The sequence below is a fragment of the Chelonia mydas genome, chromosome 6 (genome assembly GCF_015237465.2).
Source record: "Chelonia mydas isolate rCheMyd1 chromosome 6, rCheMyd1.pri.v2, whole genome shotgun sequence".
In the NCBI taxonomy this organism is placed as follows: domain Eukaryota; kingdom Metazoa; phylum Chordata; order Testudines; family Cheloniidae; genus Chelonia; species Chelonia mydas.
The window spans coordinates 120,100,050-120,118,998 of record NC_051246.2 but is presented as its reverse complement, the minus strand read 5'-3'; the positions used below and the strand labels follow the sequence as shown (position 1 = coordinate 120,118,998).

At 40.4% G+C, this 18,949-nt stretch overlaps 1 protein-coding gene across 9 annotated transcripts in view; it reads left to right on the top strand.

Moving 5' to 3' along the window:
• The first annotated feature begins 291 nt into the window (after nt 1-291).
• The window catches only part of MNAT1 (MNAT1 component of CDK activating kinase), a 180,828-nt gene continuing 162,170 nt past the window's right edge, over nt 292-18,949 (top strand). For 3 of the 9 annotated variants that reach the window (XM_037901142.2, XM_037901145.2, XM_043550153.1), the window contains exons 1-2: nt 411-566; nt 12,275-12,388. In XM_037901142.2, the coding sequence (XP_037757070.1) occupies nt 478-566; nt 12,275-12,388 (203 nt within the window). In that variant the 5' untranslated portion in view covers nt 411-477. Of the gene's footprint in view, nt 567-1,464; nt 1,613-12,274; nt 12,389-18,949 lie in introns of all 9 variants that reach the window. The other 6 variants (XM_007065307.4, XM_043550155.1, XM_037901143.2 and 3 more) reach the window with 5 other exon arrangements.

Below are 18,949 nucleotides of genomic sequence, written 5' to 3'. Positions count from 1 at the left end.
GCATCAGGCTTTTGATAGATATTATTGTACCGTATGTCTGTCTCTACACTCCTGCGGTGATATTTATGTGCATTCTGTGTTATTTATTTGCATTCGGATTAAAATGCACATGAATGACAAAATCTTGCTCAAATAAATTTGCTAGTCTCTCAGGTGCCGCAAGTCCTCCTTTTCTTTTTGAAAATCTTGTTGTTGTTTTTCAAACGAGAAGGGACTGGAAGAGACGCTGTGTATGGCACAAACACGACGCACAACTGACTGCCTTTTTGTGTGTGTGTCGTCCCCCCCCCCCCCGCCTTTCACAAAGCACATGAGGGGAGCAGTTTCTCTGCAGCAGGAACGCTGCTCCTCTGAGCGGAACGGTTGCTCTGCGGAGTTAAAGCCCCGGCCGGGCCCTGTTTGGAGTGACACTGCTCTGAGCAGCGAGGGGAGGGGGGCGGGAGCTTGGTGCCTGGCAGGAGCGGGGTGGAGGCGACCATGGATGACCAGGGCTGCCCGCGGTGCAAGACCACCAAGTACCGGAACCCTTCCCTGAAGCTGATGGTGAATGTCTGCGGGCACACGCTGTAAGTGCTGCTGCACGCGGGCCCTGGGGAGGAGGGGGCCGTGTTGCCATGGGGAGCATCGAGCGCCGCGAGCCCCTGGCCGGGGAAGCCCGCCGGCCCGCCCCCCTGGCGTCTGGGGCTCCCGCCAGGGGGAGAGGTGGTGGCGGCTGCTGTGCGGGGGGCATGTATCGCTCCGCCAAAAGCATTCCGGGGTGTGGGTGTGAAGCACCTTGCCCAAGCTGGGGGAGAGGAGCAGGCTCAGGAGGGAAGCTCCCACCCGTGAGGAAGGAGCTGTGGGCGGTGGTCTTGCTGCTACAACTGTGTGTGTGTGTGTGATGGGGGATTGCTGCTACAACTGTGTGTGTGATATCACTGCACATAGTGCGGCCTGAAGTTCCCATTCCTGGGCGAAGGGGCTGTGAAGACTGTTACACGCAAAGCAGCTGAGCATCTCGACCCTTGGGAAGCACTTGGTGGGTATGAGCCCACTTATTTGCTTCCAGTATGGTTGCAATAATTTGGTGGGAAGCAGCTGCGTGTCGCCTGTGTGTTTGTCCCGGACTGTGCTGCAGGCTTTCAGATTGCAATAGCTTGTCCCCTATGAACCCGAATTTCTCAGCCCTAAATATGGGTGTGTTTTTACTTCTGGAGGATTCTCGGTTAAATCTAGTCTCTGAGGAGTGCTGCTGTGTGCAAAGGGACTTCAGCTTACCCCTGCACAGAAAGGCCTGAAAGCCAGCAATGAATCCTGTTCATCAGCTCTTCAGCACACAAGTTGTTTTAAAGTCCAGGTGGTTTGGCAATAAGATGCCATGTTGTAGGTTAGTGTTTGTGTTTGAAACTGGAAGCTCCTACCGGCTGTAAAATCCAACTGGATTTGTAGCTGTTTTGTGGCATTACTGTTGTTTTTCTTTCATAGGTTTTGATATCTCAGGAGTAATAGCACAACAGACTTGGCTGCTTTGTATGTATGCTATTGTGAAGCTGTTTCTCAGCAAGACTGTTGGTTCATGTTATAGCACTCAGACTGTGTAACCTTTTTTTCAGTCACATCTTTTTATGAAAAGGTACTTTTTTTTGTGGGGGTGTGTGTGTGAAACTTTTCATGCTTAGCACAATATTTAATAAAGTCTCTTCAGTTGTTGTCTGAGTTGGGAAAATAGGAGAAAGCACTTTCCACCAATTAAAACTTTCATTGGCTGCTTTTTTTATGTGCACTTGGGTAACTTAAAAAAAAAAAGTGGTGTTTTAAAAGTTGGGCGCAGGTGCAGCCCTGAATGAGGAATACATGTGCTGATTTGTTGGAAGAACTTTGGTTTGGAAATGAAAATATTACGAACAATTGAAATCATGATTAACTCAATCACTCATTACACCTTAATGTTTTCTCAGATGCACCTATTTGAGGAATCATTCTTGCTAGTGACTGTTGTTGGTTTAGGAGATGGTTAGTTTGGTTGTGTGGATCTTTCATAATTTTCATGCAAGTTTATAGTATGCATCTATAGAGAGGTTGGATCTACTCATAGAATATCAGGGTTGGAAGGGACCTCTGGAGGTCATCTAGTCCAACCCCCTGATCAAAGTAGGACCAATCCCCAATTTTTACCCCAGATCCCTAAATGGCTCCCTCAAGGATTGAACTTACAACCCTGGGTTTAGCAGGCCAGTGCTCAAACCACTGAACTATCCCTCCCTACTTGAGTGAACACTGGTGAAAGCTTTTTACTGCGATAACAACCCTCCTCAATTTTTCAACTCACCACTTTTCTAATGACTTATAAAATTTTAAAGCTAGAAGTCTAACAAACTCAAGTAATTATATAGCAGATGTACACGTGAATTGAATATGATAAAAGGGCAGTATTTGGATGGTTTAATGTTTTCTTAAAACAAAAACAAGCAAAACTGTGTCCATCTGAATATGTCTGTTTCCTGGTTAAGTCTAATCGGGACTGGCCAGGCCTGGTTAGTACTTGACTGGCAAACTTTCAAGGGGGAAAAGGGAGTCTGTGAAATATGCTTCTGTGGTGCAGTAGGTTATTGCTTGTAAACTTCAGACACTGTGTTTTTTCTATACTGCTTCTCCAGTAAAAGCATAAACAAGTGGAATGTTATAATTTTTATATTTAGTATCCTTTTCCTGTAATTTTAGCTACACATAGGCACTTTTGCTGAAAATAATAAATTATGCATGCATAGTAATTTAAAAAAAACAAAACAAAAAAAACCCTGTCGTCTGAGGTTGTGCACAAATGCAATATGGGATTGATTCAGCAATGATTATTGCTACTGAGGAGAACTTACTCAAGTGAGTAAATGCCATTGATAATGTGAAGTAAGGGTGTCAGAACTGTGTCCTATATAATCAGTACGACAAATCTTTAGCTAAATGCACATTTCCCCTAAATAACAGATTACATTATAACTATACACCACTGCACACTTCCAGTAAAGGCCAGAATAAACAGGTGAGCTTTGCATTGTGTTTTAAAAGCTCAATCACTGCAGTGCAGGGAAGTGAAATACAGAATTGCAGAGCCTCTACTGAAAGCAACTCCTTAGCTGGATGAATCTAGGGATGTTAGTGATAATGTATCAGCTGACCTCAGCTGCTGTGGCAGGGCATGGAAAGAGATGTGGTCTCCTGAGGTAGCTGAAACCAAACCATTGAAAGATTCCTGTGTGTAACTGCTGTGCAACAGTGTAAAAACCCCAACTGTAAAGGTTCTCAGATTTTGTTATGGTGAGTGGTTATGAGGCAGGGAGTCCCAGGTGTCCTTGTGAAGTTAGAGCTGCCAGAGGAGCATGTTAGATTGCTGCTGCCCTTATATCACATTCGTGTCGTGGGCCTCCTTATGACTGTTAAAATGGAGGGGGTACAACACTACCTGGCTGGTTGGGGCAGAACTGTGGACTAAGTCATTCCTTCTCTAGCTCCTGTGATTGATGCTCCACTCGCTGCTTTGACTGTATGTATGTTCAGGAGAACACTAGTTACCGCCACTGAAGAAATAGTGTAGCTGTTGGAAGAAAAAGTAGGTGCACTTTATGGTAATCCACCCAAAAACCAGTGGAGACGGTCACCTGGCCTTTTCTGCGTTAGGATGTTGAGGGTGTTCGCTAACCTGCTAACAATTTTTAGTGTAGACAAGGCCTGTAACACATATTAAATTTAACGGCATCCAAATCCTAATCTAGACGAGGCTAAAGAGATTTGCAACTTTACCAACTACTTATTCTTGTTCAAACCTATCCAGGGCTGTGAGGGGTCCCTATCTCTTTCAGGACAGGCCAGCACATTACAATTTGACACTGTGCCGTACTGCAGGGGTTCTCAGGTTTTCTTTCTGAGATCCCTGCAACGTGCTATAAAAAATCTACAGCCCACCTGTGCCACAGTAGCTGGTTTTCTGCATATAAAAGCCAGGCCGGCATTAGGGTGTAGCAGGCAGGGCAATTGTCTGGGGCCCCATGTCACAGGGTCCCCCACGAAGCTACATTACTCAGGCTTCAGCCTCCACCCCAGGTAGCGGGGCTTAGGGACCTGGGCTTCAGCCCCATGCGGTGGGGTTTGGCTTTGGCTTTGGCTTTCTGCCCTGGGCCCCAGCGAGTCTAATGCTGGCCCTGCTTGGAGGCCCCCCTGAAACCTGCTCGAGGCCCCCTAGGGGGCCCCAGACCCCTAGTTGAGAACTACTGCCCTACAGTAAAGCATACATGCAAGAGGATAAAGTTAACGTGAGTGTGGGAATCTGATCTTTGAATTTATTGGCTTGCATTGTAACTGTAAACGCCCCACCTTGTTGTGGCACAAATGTGGCCTTTTCTCTCTCTCAATATCGAGTAGTTTAATATTGCATTTTTATGATCACTTCTATGTTAGTAATCTTGTTTCTGAGAGGTTGACATTTTAGTAGTTTCAACTTGTATCTCATAACATTTTGTCACCAAGTTGGAAGCCCTGATGACAGCCCTGACAATGATGAGACACCACTGACCCAATCAGTGGGGGAACTGGGGGGAAAAGAAAGGGGTAATCGGTCACACAGTCTGTGTTAATATGCTATTGTGGTTCTGAGTGAATGACGTTCTGAGTTAAAAGAAAAGGAGTACTTGTGGCACCTTAGAGACTAACAAATCTATTTGAGCATAAGCTTTTGTGAGCTACATTCGATGAAGTGAGCTGTAGCTCAAGAAAGCTTTTGCTCAAATAAATTTGTTAGTCTCTAAGGTGCCACAAGTCCTCCTTTTCTTTTTGTGAATACAGACTAACACGGCTGCTACTCTGAAACCTGTCATTATGCAAGATTCTGAATTAAGGTTAGTCTAGTGCCCTTTCGCTTTCCTGCTCAAAATCATTACATTATGTGTGGTCCTTTATCAGGTCCCAGGGTTTACATACCATAGTCCTGATCCTGCAATTGATTATGTATGGGCATATCCCTGTACATGGTTCCTTGGAAGTCTGTGGATCTCTGTGGAGTGTGTGTATGTGCAATTGGTTGCAGGATTGGGCTTGTATGTGACATATAGGCACACTGAGATAAGGGTACGTGTTAGCCTTCTGTCACAACTTTCATTTAGTGGATAAATATCAAACTTTAACTGCGTGAATTGGTTGATTACAGGATGACTGAGCCGCCAATGTGATGCAGCTGTGAAAAAGGATAATGCAGTCCTAGGATGTATCAGGCGAGGTATTTCCAGTAGAGACAGGGAAATGTTAGTACCCCTATACAAAGCACTTGTGAGACCTCATCTGGAATACCGTGTGAAATTCTGGTCTCCCATCTTAAGAAAGATGAATTCAAGCTGGAATAGATGCAGAGAAGGGCTACTAGGCTGATCTGAGGAATGGAAAACCTGCTTTATGAGAGGAGACTCTCAGAGCTTGGCTTGTTTAGCCTAATCAAAAGAAGGCTGAGGTGAGATGATTGCTCTCTCTAGATACATCAGAGGGATAAATACCAGAGAGGGAGAGGAGTTATTTAAGTGAAGCACTAGTGTGCACACAGAAACAACTGGCATCAACAAGTTTAGGCTCAAAACTAGATGAAGGTTTCTAACCATCAGAGGAGTGAAGTTCTGGAACAGCCTTCCAAGGGGAGCAGTGGGGGCAAAAAACCTCAATGGCTTTAAGTCAGCTTGATAAGTTTATGGAGGGGATGGTATGATAGGACTGCCTATGACGGTGTGTGGCCTATTGGTGACTGCCAGTAGCAAAAATCCTCAACTGCTGGATGGGGAGGGCTCTGAGTTGCTACTAGAGTGACCAGATAGCAAGTGTGAAAAATTGGGACGGGGTGGGGGGTAATACGTGCCTATATAAGAAAAAGCCCCAAATATCGGGACTGTCCCTATAAAATAGGGACATCTGGTCACCCTAGTTATTACAGAGAATTCTTTTCCAGGTGTCTGCTTGGTAGATCTTGCTCACATGCTCACAGCCACGCAGCTTAGAGGGAACTTAGGTTACGAATCTATTTCAGGAGTGGGTGAGGTACTGTGGCCTGCAATGTGCAGGTCAGACTCCATGATCAGGATGGTCCCTTCTGTCTTTAAAGTCTATGAGTCTATTATGAGAATGTGTGTGGATTTATTAAAAAATTATTTTCCTTCGTTGTTGCTTGACCAATATTATAGACTCTGTAACTAAGTAAGAACCAGTGTGTGGTTGTGGAGTTACGGTAAAGTTTTATTATCCTTTTCCACTATAAATCTTGTCATGAGGATGGGAGGATGATAAATGGGCAGTAAAAACTTGCTGCAAAATGAAAGTTGACATAGAAGTACTCAGTCCAAGCGTAAGGAATGCATTTTAAAAAAATAAAAAAGCAGAAAGGGTGGCCTTCAGTAATAAATGTGCAAAAAAATTAAATGTTTGGCTAAAAAGATGGTTTTTGGGGAAAAAGAAAGGTGTCCAATTGAAGGAAGGAATGGTCCATTAGAGTTTACAGGGCATTGGTTTCTAAGGTACACTGATGGCTTTGCCTTTCTTTTAAAAAATTTAGTCTCAAGAAGTGCATTAGAAAGCCTCTGTGCATGCATGAAAATTTTTGATTGCTCTGATGGTTTCTAATGTGTTTTTTTGGAGTGTGCAAAGGCGGTGGCGGCCGGGGGGGTTTGCCAATGGAGTTTTAATCCACCTCGCTTCATTTGAGACTATGAATTATCTTTTACTCTGCTTTCTTGGGTTTCATTGCTCAGATTGAATTTTAGTGGGCAGCTTAAACATATCCTACCGATGTGCTTACATAAAAAAAGGAAAGGTAATTCATCCACCAAAAACTTCATTAAAAGAATGTTAAGGTTGTTACCACAAATGGGATCAGGTAAAGAAAGTTACTGTTGGCTGTAAAACATGCCATATGGCCTTCAACAATCAGACATAAAAATCTTGCATTTAAAAGGAGGAGAAAAAAAGTTAATTGGAGCCACTGGTCCAGCCGCCTAGCCCCACTGCTATTTCATGTATTTCTCCTGTTCAGAGAGGGGAGGGAAGCTGGCCTTTAAAGCCAGGATTTCCTTCCTGCCGCTGTTGGACTTGCTGCTTCAGCCAACAATGGGGCCTTTGGACTCCTGGAGAGACAAGCCCACAAAACCCACGTTTCTTCTGCAGCAGATCTGCTGCTCCAGCTCCCCGTGATCCCATGACTCCTGGAGAGAAGGGATGGAGATGTCTGCAAGCCCACAAAAACTAGGCCAACTCCTTGAAGTTCTGGGTCTGCTACTTCTACCATTCCAGCCACTATGAGTGACCACTCTGAGAGTGGGATGCAGATCCCAGAAGAGCACTCCACAAGTGGACAGACTCAAAGTTTGGGTTCTTAATGCTACCTGCTGCATAATTCAGTGTAGATGTTCGTATTTTTCTTCTTCTACCTACTGGCTAATAAACTAGCTACCTTATACGAAGTCTATGTTGCTAGAGCAAATTGACTTTTCGGTCTCCCCTGACGTTTCTCGTTATGTGATTAGGATCCTTATTAGAAGCTTACATTATTTTTTCCTCTTTTCTTTTCCTAGGAGGACATGGGTTAATTTTTCTCTATTTGTTAATACAGCTCCCAAATAGAGGTAGCAACATAACAAATTAGAACATCTTTCAAGGCTTAACTTAAGCTTGCTCAGGGAGACATCTATTCCTAGAGTTCTCCTAGGGGATCCATAGTCTCCCTTGAACCGTTTTATATCTGCTTCTGGGAATTCCTGAGTGGGGTAGCTGCATCCTTTCAGACTTCTCTGATTGCTGTTTTAATGGCCATACAGACAAAGGGAGGAGAGGTCTAATTTTTAGCTTAGACACATTTAAGATGTTCCTTGGGAGCCAAATTCACCGCTGGCATAAGTGGGTGCAACTTTAGTGAAGCTGGGTCTGTTTATGCCAGCATTGAGCGTAGCCCGGAACCTTTTGGATATATTTGTACCGTGTGAAAGTATATAATGTCTCATTGTTGAATTACTGCAGCAGAGAGCAAAGTATTGTAGGAATAAAATTAGAGACTGCAGAAAATTATCAAAGCTGAAAATCTGAAATTGGGTTTTAAGATGGTTGTAACAAGTGGGAGTTACTTCTTGAGGTTAAGGTCTTGATCCTGCAAATGCTTAAGTGTATGTTAACTTTATTCCCTTGAGTATTCCTGTTGAATTGAGTGAGACTGTTCACTTCAGTCAGGTTACATGTGCATAAGTATTCAAAGGATCAGGGCCTCAGTTTCCACTACAGATGCATCAGGTCGATAACATACCTTGTTCTGGCCCTTATGGGGTGGTTTGTAGGAGCAATATCTGGCAATAATTGAACAGGTTTCTTCTTTCCTGTCTGTGAAGCCTGGGAGAGAGTTCCTAGTAAAATGAGACTTAACCCTATATCTTCCACATAATCCAGTGTAACAATAGTTTACTGTCAACACGCACACACCAACTTTAATGGAACTGCCAAATGTCTGTACACTGACACTGAATAACCATGTTACCTTTAGCTTTCCTTTCCCCATTCCTCCCTGTGCTTGTTCTTTCCAGTGCGTTATGTCCAAAATTAGGTTCTGATCTTGAAAACGCTTACTTGCATGAGCAGTGCTTACTCATGTGACTGGTCCCAGCTGACTAAAACAAATTTAATGGGAACTAGGGGTATGTAGGATTGGGCCTTTAGATAATCAACTGAGGCAGGGACTTAGTCTATTTATATCGTCTGTAAAGTGCCTGCCATGCTTTCAGGGACCACATTAATAACAACTGGGGACAAAATTATGTTCCCAGTTAAACACTAGTGTAAATCTGTAGGAATTCTGTTGACTTCATTGGAATTATTCCAGATTTACACTGGTGGAGCTGAGCAGAATTTGTCCCAGAGTGTGTTTAAGGTGATAGTAAATCCGTATGCTCCTTCATCTCTATATGTCTACTCAAATTCACCATAGGAAGTTTGTTTTGTTAAAATCAGCACTAGTGGGAAAAGAAATGCAGGCAGAAGCTTATATCCTACCCAACTTTGACTTAACCTGGGAAGTGTATTTCTTCTTTAAAGGAAGATACAAAAGAACATTCTACAGTTAACACTCCTTGAGGGACCTGCTGCGTCTTTCACTGGAATTTTAAGACTTGGAAATCTAGACAGCCTTTCTCCTTTAGCTTTTTGGATTTATTCAATTTTTTTGTGGGTTTAGATGATCTGAGTTCTATTCTCTCCCATATAGTCATTTTTAATTCTCTCGTGGAGGTGATTACGTTATTATTGAAATACCCAGTTTCTTTTCTTGTGCTATCTAGTTCTATAATGACACAGAATTTTTCTTGAGTATTATCTGAACACATTTTTATAGGTTTGGCTCTGAGTCAGCTTTTTTTTATGGAGTATTAATGTTTCTGTTGTACAGTTCTGTTCTTTTGTTGCTGTCTGTTTGTAAACAGACAGTGTGAAATCTTGCCTCGATTCTGATTGTACTATTGAGCTTGTTTTTGGCATGTCTATTTTGTAATCTTTTTTTTGTTAGATTAGCAAGACTCTGTAAGTGATACTCTGTATCGTGAAAATTTTTGTAAAAGTCTTTAGGAAATCTTAATTGCAGTTCTGCTTGGAAAGGTGACTTTGGCAAAAGAAAAGTGATTTTGAGCTTCTGTTTGTTGTGTCCCTGACTTCCAGATCAAATCTGTCAGTTTACAAGTAAAATAATGTTTTTTTTTTTTGTCTAAATGCCAGCCCTGAAAAACCCAGACCAGCTATTTATTCAGGTGGCCTGAATCTTCAAATGTGACTTAGTCTTTTTGCAAAAAGAAAAGGAGTACTTGTGGCACCTTAGAGACTAACCAATTTATTTGAGCATAAGCTTTCGTGAGCTACAGCTCACTTCATCAGATGCAGTGAGCTGTAGCTCACGAAAGCTTATGCTCAAATAAATTGGTTAGTCTCTAAGGTGCCACAAGTACTCCTTTTCTTTTTGCAAATACAGACTAACATGGCTGTTACTCTGAAATTAGTCTTTTTGGGTGCCCAACTTGAAACATCTGAAAGAGGACTGATTTTTTTTCAGAGGGTAGGTGCTTGGCACTTTCTGAAAACAGATTCCTTTTGAGACCTGTCAAGTTGGGCACCCAAAAATACTAGATGCTTCTGAAAACTTTGGCCAAGGGTCTCATATCACACCTACCAGTAGACTACTTGAACCAGAAAGTCAAGTTAATAATTCTGTTGATGTATGAACCAGAATAGTATCTAGCTCAGTTTCACAGAGCAGTATTGGTTTCAAAGTGCTCAGAAGAATGAAAAGTAGTAAAAATATTATTTTAGTTACTGAAGTAAGTGATTGTGTATGAATACAGCAGAAAGTGCGTCTAGAATAATCACTTTCAACTGGTAGTAAAGCAGGTACAAAGGTGCCATTCTTACACAGTTGCTCTTCAGAATATTTTAATTCTGTCTTCCACTTGGTCTACATCTTCTTGATATTTGGGGTGATGGTGGTTGTATGTGGTTTTGCTTTTTTGGGAGGTACAGGGGCAATGTTTGAAGAAAACCAGTTCAACTCTTTTTGACAGCTAAAAGGAATGCTGGTGTGTAGCTTACTTTCTAAAGGGATTTCCCCCCGCCCCCCAAAACCTGGAAATTAAAAAAATAAACTACATTAATGGAATATCAGAGAAACAGTGCTGAGTTACATGTGTATACTTCAGTTTGGTAAGTCTTAATTCTGTCTTCAGTTTAATGATCTATATTAAATAATGGCTATATGTGCACTATACAAACACTTCAGTTTATAGTAATGACCATGGCTGTTTAACCTTTTCAGTTAATTGTTCTGCCTAATGAAAGGTGCTTACGAATTTTTGCGAATTCATTGCAGGAGTTGACTTTGTCAGATATCTCTTCTCAGCTTTGGCCTTTTGGAGAGAATTTAGCAGTAATTCATGTAGTAAATGATTTAAAGTTTGATTTTTATTTAATTGGATTAGTTCTGAACACCTTCTAGATGTATAATATTTTTGAAGCTCTGAGAACAATATTCTTTCTTAGTTGCTATTGCTTAAGTTTAAAGATATTATAAGCGCTGGCATTGGAACAGTTTGTATAGTGGGGGTACTGAAAGCCACTGAACGAAACTGTAAACCCTGTATATGATGGAAACCACTTCAAGCCAGGGAGTGCTGCCGCACCCCTAGGGCTCCTTGATATTTGTGTGTGTGTAAAAGTCATCTTGCAAATTGTTTTGCACAGTCTGCAGGGAAAACTTTCTGAAATGGGTCTATAGTGGTAGCTATTTATGAGTGAACCAGAAACCAATTGGGCTCCAAACCTGCAAACACTTAAGCTTACTCAGAGTAGTAAAGTTATTGAAATAATGGGATTGCTTACAGTAGTAAAGTTAAGGATGTACATAAGAGAATTATGGCTTTGATTTGAACATGCTGACTTGTAGTACTACAGAAACAGGAAAGTAACTTTTCTGGGTATTGAAGAAAACGTTTTTGTTTCGTTTCCTCCCCCCCCCCCCCCGGGGGGGGGGGGAAATGAAAGCCAGAAAAGCATTAAAATGTTCTGTTCTCTAACTGCTTTGTAAATGCCAAGCAGTTTGATACACCTAAAATGAGATGGCAATAATTATATTCAGGCAGCGTCGTCTGTTACAGTGGGAAGTGTCAAGCAATTTTAAAGACCCTCTTTTCAGTTGCTATAACTTTGCCAAATTAACTGTTTGGGTTGAAATTTTCCATGCTGGGTATCTGCCTCAGGCTGGATTTTTTTTTTTTAATTTATTTATTTTTTACAGTTTCAGCCAAAACCATTCCGCTGTTTCCAAGAATGAGGTTAAGAAAAAATGTTTTGACATTTAAAAAAATTCTCAAGGAAAAGGTTGCCAGAAGCTCCATGCTTTGTAGTGGGGACTTGAAATTTGGCAAAGGTGTGGCCTTTGTATCAGGGCTCTGAAAATACACCCAAATTTGACCAAGTTATAAACCTTTGAATTTTTTTCTGAATTTGCACATGCTCAGTAGAGACTTAGATTTTTAGCTGCTAAAAACCTCCAAAGATTCTATCCTCATTTAACATGCTTCAGCCCCTCACAGTTTCTAGCACTGACCATATCATGCATGCACCATCCCTGCAGAGTGACTGAGCATGCTGCAAACCCAGGGCTAATCTGGACTCTCCCTGTAATGACTGCTCTGGGCTGGAATGAGTCTGGTTACCGGAACTAAGAGCAGAGAGCCTGTTTCTCCTGTGCTTTCAGGGACCCCATTGTTGGCACACAGGGATCACGACCGAGGAACCCTCCTGACCTGACTGCAGGGAGAACGAGCTGGACTGAGAGGAAGGAAAGGAGTAGAATGGGACAAGTATCCTGGTGAGACTGGGAAGGGCAGAGAAACTGTAACTAGGAGTTTGGGGCTGAGGGGTGAGACGGTCACTGGTTGGCCAAGGAGATTGGGAGCCAGTGAGGGAAATGCAAGGGAGTGGACCGGGACTGAGATCAGCTGAGGGGAGAAGGGGAGACTGGGATTGGCTGGATAAAGAAACTGGGAAGTGGTGGGGAGTCAGACTGGGACTAAGAGCCAAAGGTGGTGGGGATGAGACAGATTGGATGAGGAATCAGGAGTGAGGGAACCGGAATTGGCTGATCAAGGAGATTAGGACTGGGATGAGATATCTAGGGTGAGGAAGGGATGATAGTGACAGTAGCAACTTGGAGAGGAGGCAGAAGGGGCAAGCTTAGGGGTGGGAAATATTCAGAAAGGTCTGTGACCAGGGTGGATAAAAATCAATGATTTTAAAAAAAAATCATAATTTTTTAAATTGTTTTTTTCCTCAAAAAGCATTTATCTAAAGATAGTTTTAATTAAGATACATTATAGCTCAAAGATATCTTATCATAGGAATAGGGATTATAAATTCTAATTCTATACTATGAGACAATATATTCATGTAATGTTTAAGAAAAGTTTTGTAAATGAGTTCCAATAGTTCATGGATTAGGGACCCAATCTTATGGGGTTCCAGGGGCTTCTGTATAGATTATTTAGGTTAATCTTTCTATCTACCCAATGGGACTCGGTGCTCAGTCTAGAAGATACCATCAGAGATGCTTAGCTTTGCAGTTCTCAAACTGTGGATTTGTGTCTCCAGAAATAACATGCTTGTTAACAGCAAAAATGTTTTTAAATTTAATATACAGAGGTGAGAAATAACAGACCTCAAACCTATTGTCCCTCTGCAAATTTGTGTACACTTACCTCTCTCTAAAAATGCAAAGTTTCAAAAAATTCAGTGTATAGAAGATTGTTGGGGGCAGAATAGATCTGGACAAGGAGAAGAAGTCTGGAGATAAATTTGAGAAGGGAGGAACAGGCAGTATAAACAAAAGTGAAACTGTTTGAGCAGCTTATTCCAGAAGTCTTGAGGTCTTTCTGAGTGTAGCCTTCATTGATTTGAGATCTACCATACCATTCTCTCACTAGAAGGGAAAACCTATAATGGCAGCAGGCTGTAAAAGAGACCAAGTTTGGGAATATTTTAGTGAAGTTCCTCTACCTATGGGTAAGACAGGCATGCATGCAAAATCCAAACAGTGCAACAAAGAAATGCAAGTCCTGGTTGGCCGAATAAAACAACATCATGAGACGTGCTCCTTCTCGGGAGGAAGCATCGTTGAAGATGATGAAAAGAACATGTCTGAACATGCAGGATTTTCAGGTTGGTAAACTTTTCTATTTCATAATTCTTTCTTAAGGACTGCCTGTCTTCCTTCTGGACTATTCGTGAATTCTCATGTTTGAGCAAAAAATATAGTTGTTACTGTATGGTACTATCATTTTAGATGCAGTTGTAATAAAAAATAAATAGCTGAAATAGGCAGATCTTCCTTTTACAATTTCACTTTTAAAGTAGTACTGAGTGTCAGTGAATGCAATGAGTAATACTAAATGAGCAGTTTGGTAATAATTAACTGCATTGACTTATTTTGTTTAGGAGAATCCATCCTCAACATACAGGATTCTGAAGACTATCCACCTTCAAGATCACCATCATTTTTTATAGTTTCAGAGTTATTTGCCAATGATAGCGTTTCTATCACATAGTGTGGCTATGTGACATACATGATATCACCTGTAGCAAAAGGAGAAAAAAATCTCCATCATCCAGAAACAACCATAGATAAGTTTGTTATAAGAACAAGCAGATTACAGAAAGAGGTAATTGATGGAAAAATTGCCCGGTTTGTTTATGCAACTAACTTTCCTTTCCATATGATTGAGAACCCACACTTCATTAATATGGTTCAGTCATTAAGACCAGGATAGAGTCCATCCAACAGCAGATGTCACAGGCAAATTGCTGGATAAAGTGTATGAAAGAGAAATTGAGTAGTGTGCAAAAGGTCTAGAGGGAAAAATTGTTAACCTGAGTCCTGATGGGTGGAGCAGTGTCCACAATGATCCTGTTGTATGTGCTTGTGTGACAACAGAAGAAGGGAATGCCTTCCTCACAGAAACAACTGATACATCGGGAAATGCACACACAGCAGAATACTTTCAAGAAGTAGCAGTAAAAGCTATAACAAACTGTGGGGGGAAAAAAATTAATGTCTAGTACGCAGCTTGGTCACAGACAATGCTGCAAATGTATCCCAAGATGAGAAGATACTATTTAGAAGAGAGTCCCAAGCTAGTAACATATGGTTGCAGTGCTCATTTCATGCACCTCCTCGCCAAAGACTTTAGTGTTCAGGAAATAAAGGCTAATGTTGTTGAAATTGCAAAATACTTCCGTAACAACCACTTTGCAGCAGCTGCTCTGAAAAAAGTGGGAGGAACCAAGCTAACTCTCCCACAAGACGTGCAATGGAACTCAGTAGTGGACTGTTTCGAGCACTATATCAAAAACTGGCCTAATCTGATGACAGCTTGTGAACAAAATTGTGAAAAAATACATGGCATTGTCACAGCCAAAGTTCTCAACATTAGGGTTAAGAGAAATGTTGAACACATGCTGAGTATTCTGAAGCCTATTTCTTTAGCCTTGAACAAAATGCAGAGAAAGAGCTGTTTTATTGCTGACGCTATTGAAATTTGGAAGGAGCTCAGTGAGATCTGAAAAAGCAAAGTATGTAAAGACAGAGCTAAATTACAAGCATTAAAAAAATGAATGGGACAAGCACTGTCTCCAGCTCATTTTCTTGCAAATATTTTCAGTACTCTGTACCAGGGTCAAACCTTAACTGCTGAAGAAGAGGAGTTGGCTGTGACATGGACATCTAGCAATCATCCCTCCCTAATGCCAACTATAATAAACTTCAGAGCTAAGGGTGAACCATTCAAGAAATATGTTTTGCTGCTGATGTTTTAAAGGAAGTCACACCAGTGAACTGGTGGAAGTCACTTAAACACTTGGATTCAGAGAGTGTTGAAGTGGTGATCTCACTTTTAACAGCAGTAGCTTCTTCTGCTGGTGTAGAAAGAATATTTTCTTCCTTTGGACTAATTCATTCCAAATTGAGAAATCTTTTGGGACCTGAACAAGCAGAAAAGCTTGTTTTTCTTTCCCAGATTATGAACAAACAGGAAAATGAAGGTGAAGATGACTGAGTTAGCTGCAGAAGCCAATATTTTAAGTTTCTCATGTTGACCTGGCTGACAGTATATTTTAATTTTTGTTTTGTTTAAATATTTCATTTAACCACTTTAGTTAAAAACAAGTTTAACAAAAACAAACCTGATTTTTAAAAACTTGAATGTTTAACTAAATTCAAAAATGCATCTGCTTGTTTTGTTGAAATATGATATGTTTACTGTTGAAGAAAAAAATCCAGAATACAGAACATTGTTGTTTTTAGTTAAATAAAACAATTTAAATGTCTGTCTGGTGAAGTTCTCCTCCTAATACAGCATGGCAAGAAAATCCAAATATTAATGATTATTAACCTGTTGAATTGGAGATAGTTCACCTCCCAATGACTTCATAAATATCTGCATCAATTACCTTTGGTAAATGAAATAACCTTCTAAAAATGAAACCTGCATCTATCTCTGAGTTGTGAAGAATATGTATTAAGGTTATAACAACCAACAAGAATGCACTTTTATGTAGAAATCCATGATTAAATTGAGTCTTCCTGACTAGTGATTTAAATCAAATCCACACTGTCTGTGACCACTCGATACACTTCACCCCTCCAGAGCCTGGAAAGGACCCCAGGATTCCTGAGTCTCATCATTCTTTTGCTGTCTGTAAATATCTGTGAAACCCACTTGCAAAGTGTACCTCATCTCCTGCTAGTGCTGATCCATGCAGAGGATGGTAACCTACTACAACAATCAGTTACCCCCTTAGCTCAAGTGAGAGAGGTCTGTGTGGTGGATCTAAAGGTTCCAACCCTGCTCATGAGTTATGTGGGTGTCAATATGATGCCACGTGATAGAAATTCTATTTTTTATTTTTATTTTAAAAACCTAGCTAATCGTGCACAAATCTAAGTTAAAAGAATGTTGTTAATATTGCAAAGTCAAGCACTCAAATTAGGCAATGCCAGACTTAAGGTTCCCTCTAGTCGTTTTTTCCCCCCACAGGACCTGCTCTGGGGATGAATCAGGGTTCTGTAGTGAAGGAGGTTGTCTGTAAAACCCCTTGTTTATTTGTTGCTGTGCTTGTGGTGTATGAAGCAGGAGAGAAAGGATGGCCTCATGGTTAAGGCAATTGAATGCTGCCCTAGATGATTGGATTCTACCCCATCTCTGCCCCAGAGCTCATATGTGATGCTGGGCAAATCATGTCAGCCACTTTTCACAAGTTGTCACTAATTGTATGTTCATCTTCTGCATTACTTGACTTGAGACAGTCGTTTCTGATTTGCAGAAGTGCTGATAGCTCTCAGCTGCAAGTGAACTCAATGGGAACTGTGCTTTGAATATACAAAGTGCTTAGGAAAAAGCGGGTCCTAGATGTCTCAAATTGGTCACCCCAAATTAGTGGACACTTCTGACCTTTATCTCTCTGTGCCTCAGTTCCTCATCTGTAAAATAGGAATAATACCCTTTCACCTTACAGGGTTCTAGTGAAGATAAGTTTAATTAGTGTTTGTGAAGCACTCAGATACTATAGTGATGAGCACCATAGAAAAGCTCACCTGCTTGTATTCAGAGTAGGATTTGAATAGTGTGCAGTGAATAAGGCATGGGACCACCACTCATTGAACAATGATAATTAAGGTTGCCTGTACAACCGTCTGTCATCTGCTAAATTTTGAGAGTTTGCAGCATTAGTAAAGTTCTTTTTCACATATTTTTGTGTGTATAATTTACATAATAAGGTAGAGGTAATCGCTTGACCTTTCCCATAATTATAGTGGAAAATTAAGTCTTGTATCAGACTTGTATTCTTTGTAACTTGTCTATTTATTGTTTTCAGTCTTTTGGGTGAAAAAAATAAAATAGCCTGTTCTATTTCATAATTATTTTGTTAGGTAGAGAACTTATTTAACACTCTTATTCAGTTTTATATTTGTCCTTTCCTTCTTGGTGCACTAAAAGTTTATTCCTTTGAGTGTTTGTCAGACAAATTTTTCCTTTTCCAATCTATTTTTTGGTCTCCTTTGTCAGATATTCAGTATTTTGTTGGCAGGTTTATAGTTTCTGTGACAAAATGACTTTGAAGATCAGTTACAGCTCTCTAGCAATCTCCCTGTCCTTTTGCATACTTGAAATTTCACACTGTAATCCATAATAAAAGGCAAATATTTGTTGAAAGGAATAGCTTTTAAATATAATGGATTACATTCACTCCTACTGTAAATTTCGTTAGCTCAATATTTTGTTCCTTTAAAATCCAGGCATTTTTATAAATGAAAAGTGGGAAAAAAAGATGAAATGATTGGAGGGGAAAAATCTATCCCCACTTTTTTAACTCCCCCCTCCAAAATATGGAAGGAGTTATATTGTTTAAAATTTAATGGAGCTTTTATCAATATGGTGCAGTGCCTCTGCATTCTGAAATTTATTCATATTTAATGAGCCTCTGTTCTGATTTCGGGTAACAGGAACAACAGCCTATAGCCATAACTCTGATTTATTTGCTAACAGTGTATCCCATTGTCATCTGAAATGTTGAAATTCTTAAAACTGTCCAAATGTTAAGTCTGATTTCCTCCTCATTGTTGAGATGCATAACTCATCCAGAGCTTTTTACAATGTTAGTCATCAAACATCTGTTGTTTTGCTACTGTAGATAATGGCAGTTAAAAATATTTAGTCTCAGGCCTTAGCTATTAGGGAAAACAATACCAGTGGGGTTAAATCAGTGGCATTCTTGCTTGAGTAAGGACTGCAGAATTTGGCCCTACATTAATTGAATGTTAGCAAGTTGGCAACTAATTATAAATATACATGGTATTTTCATTTACTAATGGCATAGTATTTTTTCAAAAGTAAGTCTAGGGTTTTTTAAGGTAACAAGAACTACAAACATCTTGAGTTTGTGTGAGGGGGTAGGTTTTACTGTACAAAGTAAATAATGCTCTATTAGAGCTAAGTACGGTAGATGGGGAAAAGTCTAGGCATAATTGTGAAATATCCTATTGGAAATAAATGAAAATCTGAGTAGAGTTCTGTATATTGTTGACTAATATATTGTACCAACATGCAAGTCTCAGCTGGAAATGAGTAAGAAAAGGCAATGAGTTTTATTTTGCTTACTAGCCTTGGGCTTGTGATGTAACCTTGTAGTAAACAAAATCAGTTATTTCTAAACTTTATTGTAGGTGTTATTAATCCATATAGGCTCACATTAGTGGTAATGATATTTTGTATTTTCAATGAAAATACAACGCTTTGGTCACATGAAAAGGTATATTATTCTGCCTGTGTTTAGTTTAGATCCTCTTATTTTTCATAATCCTATTTAACTTGTGTTTTGG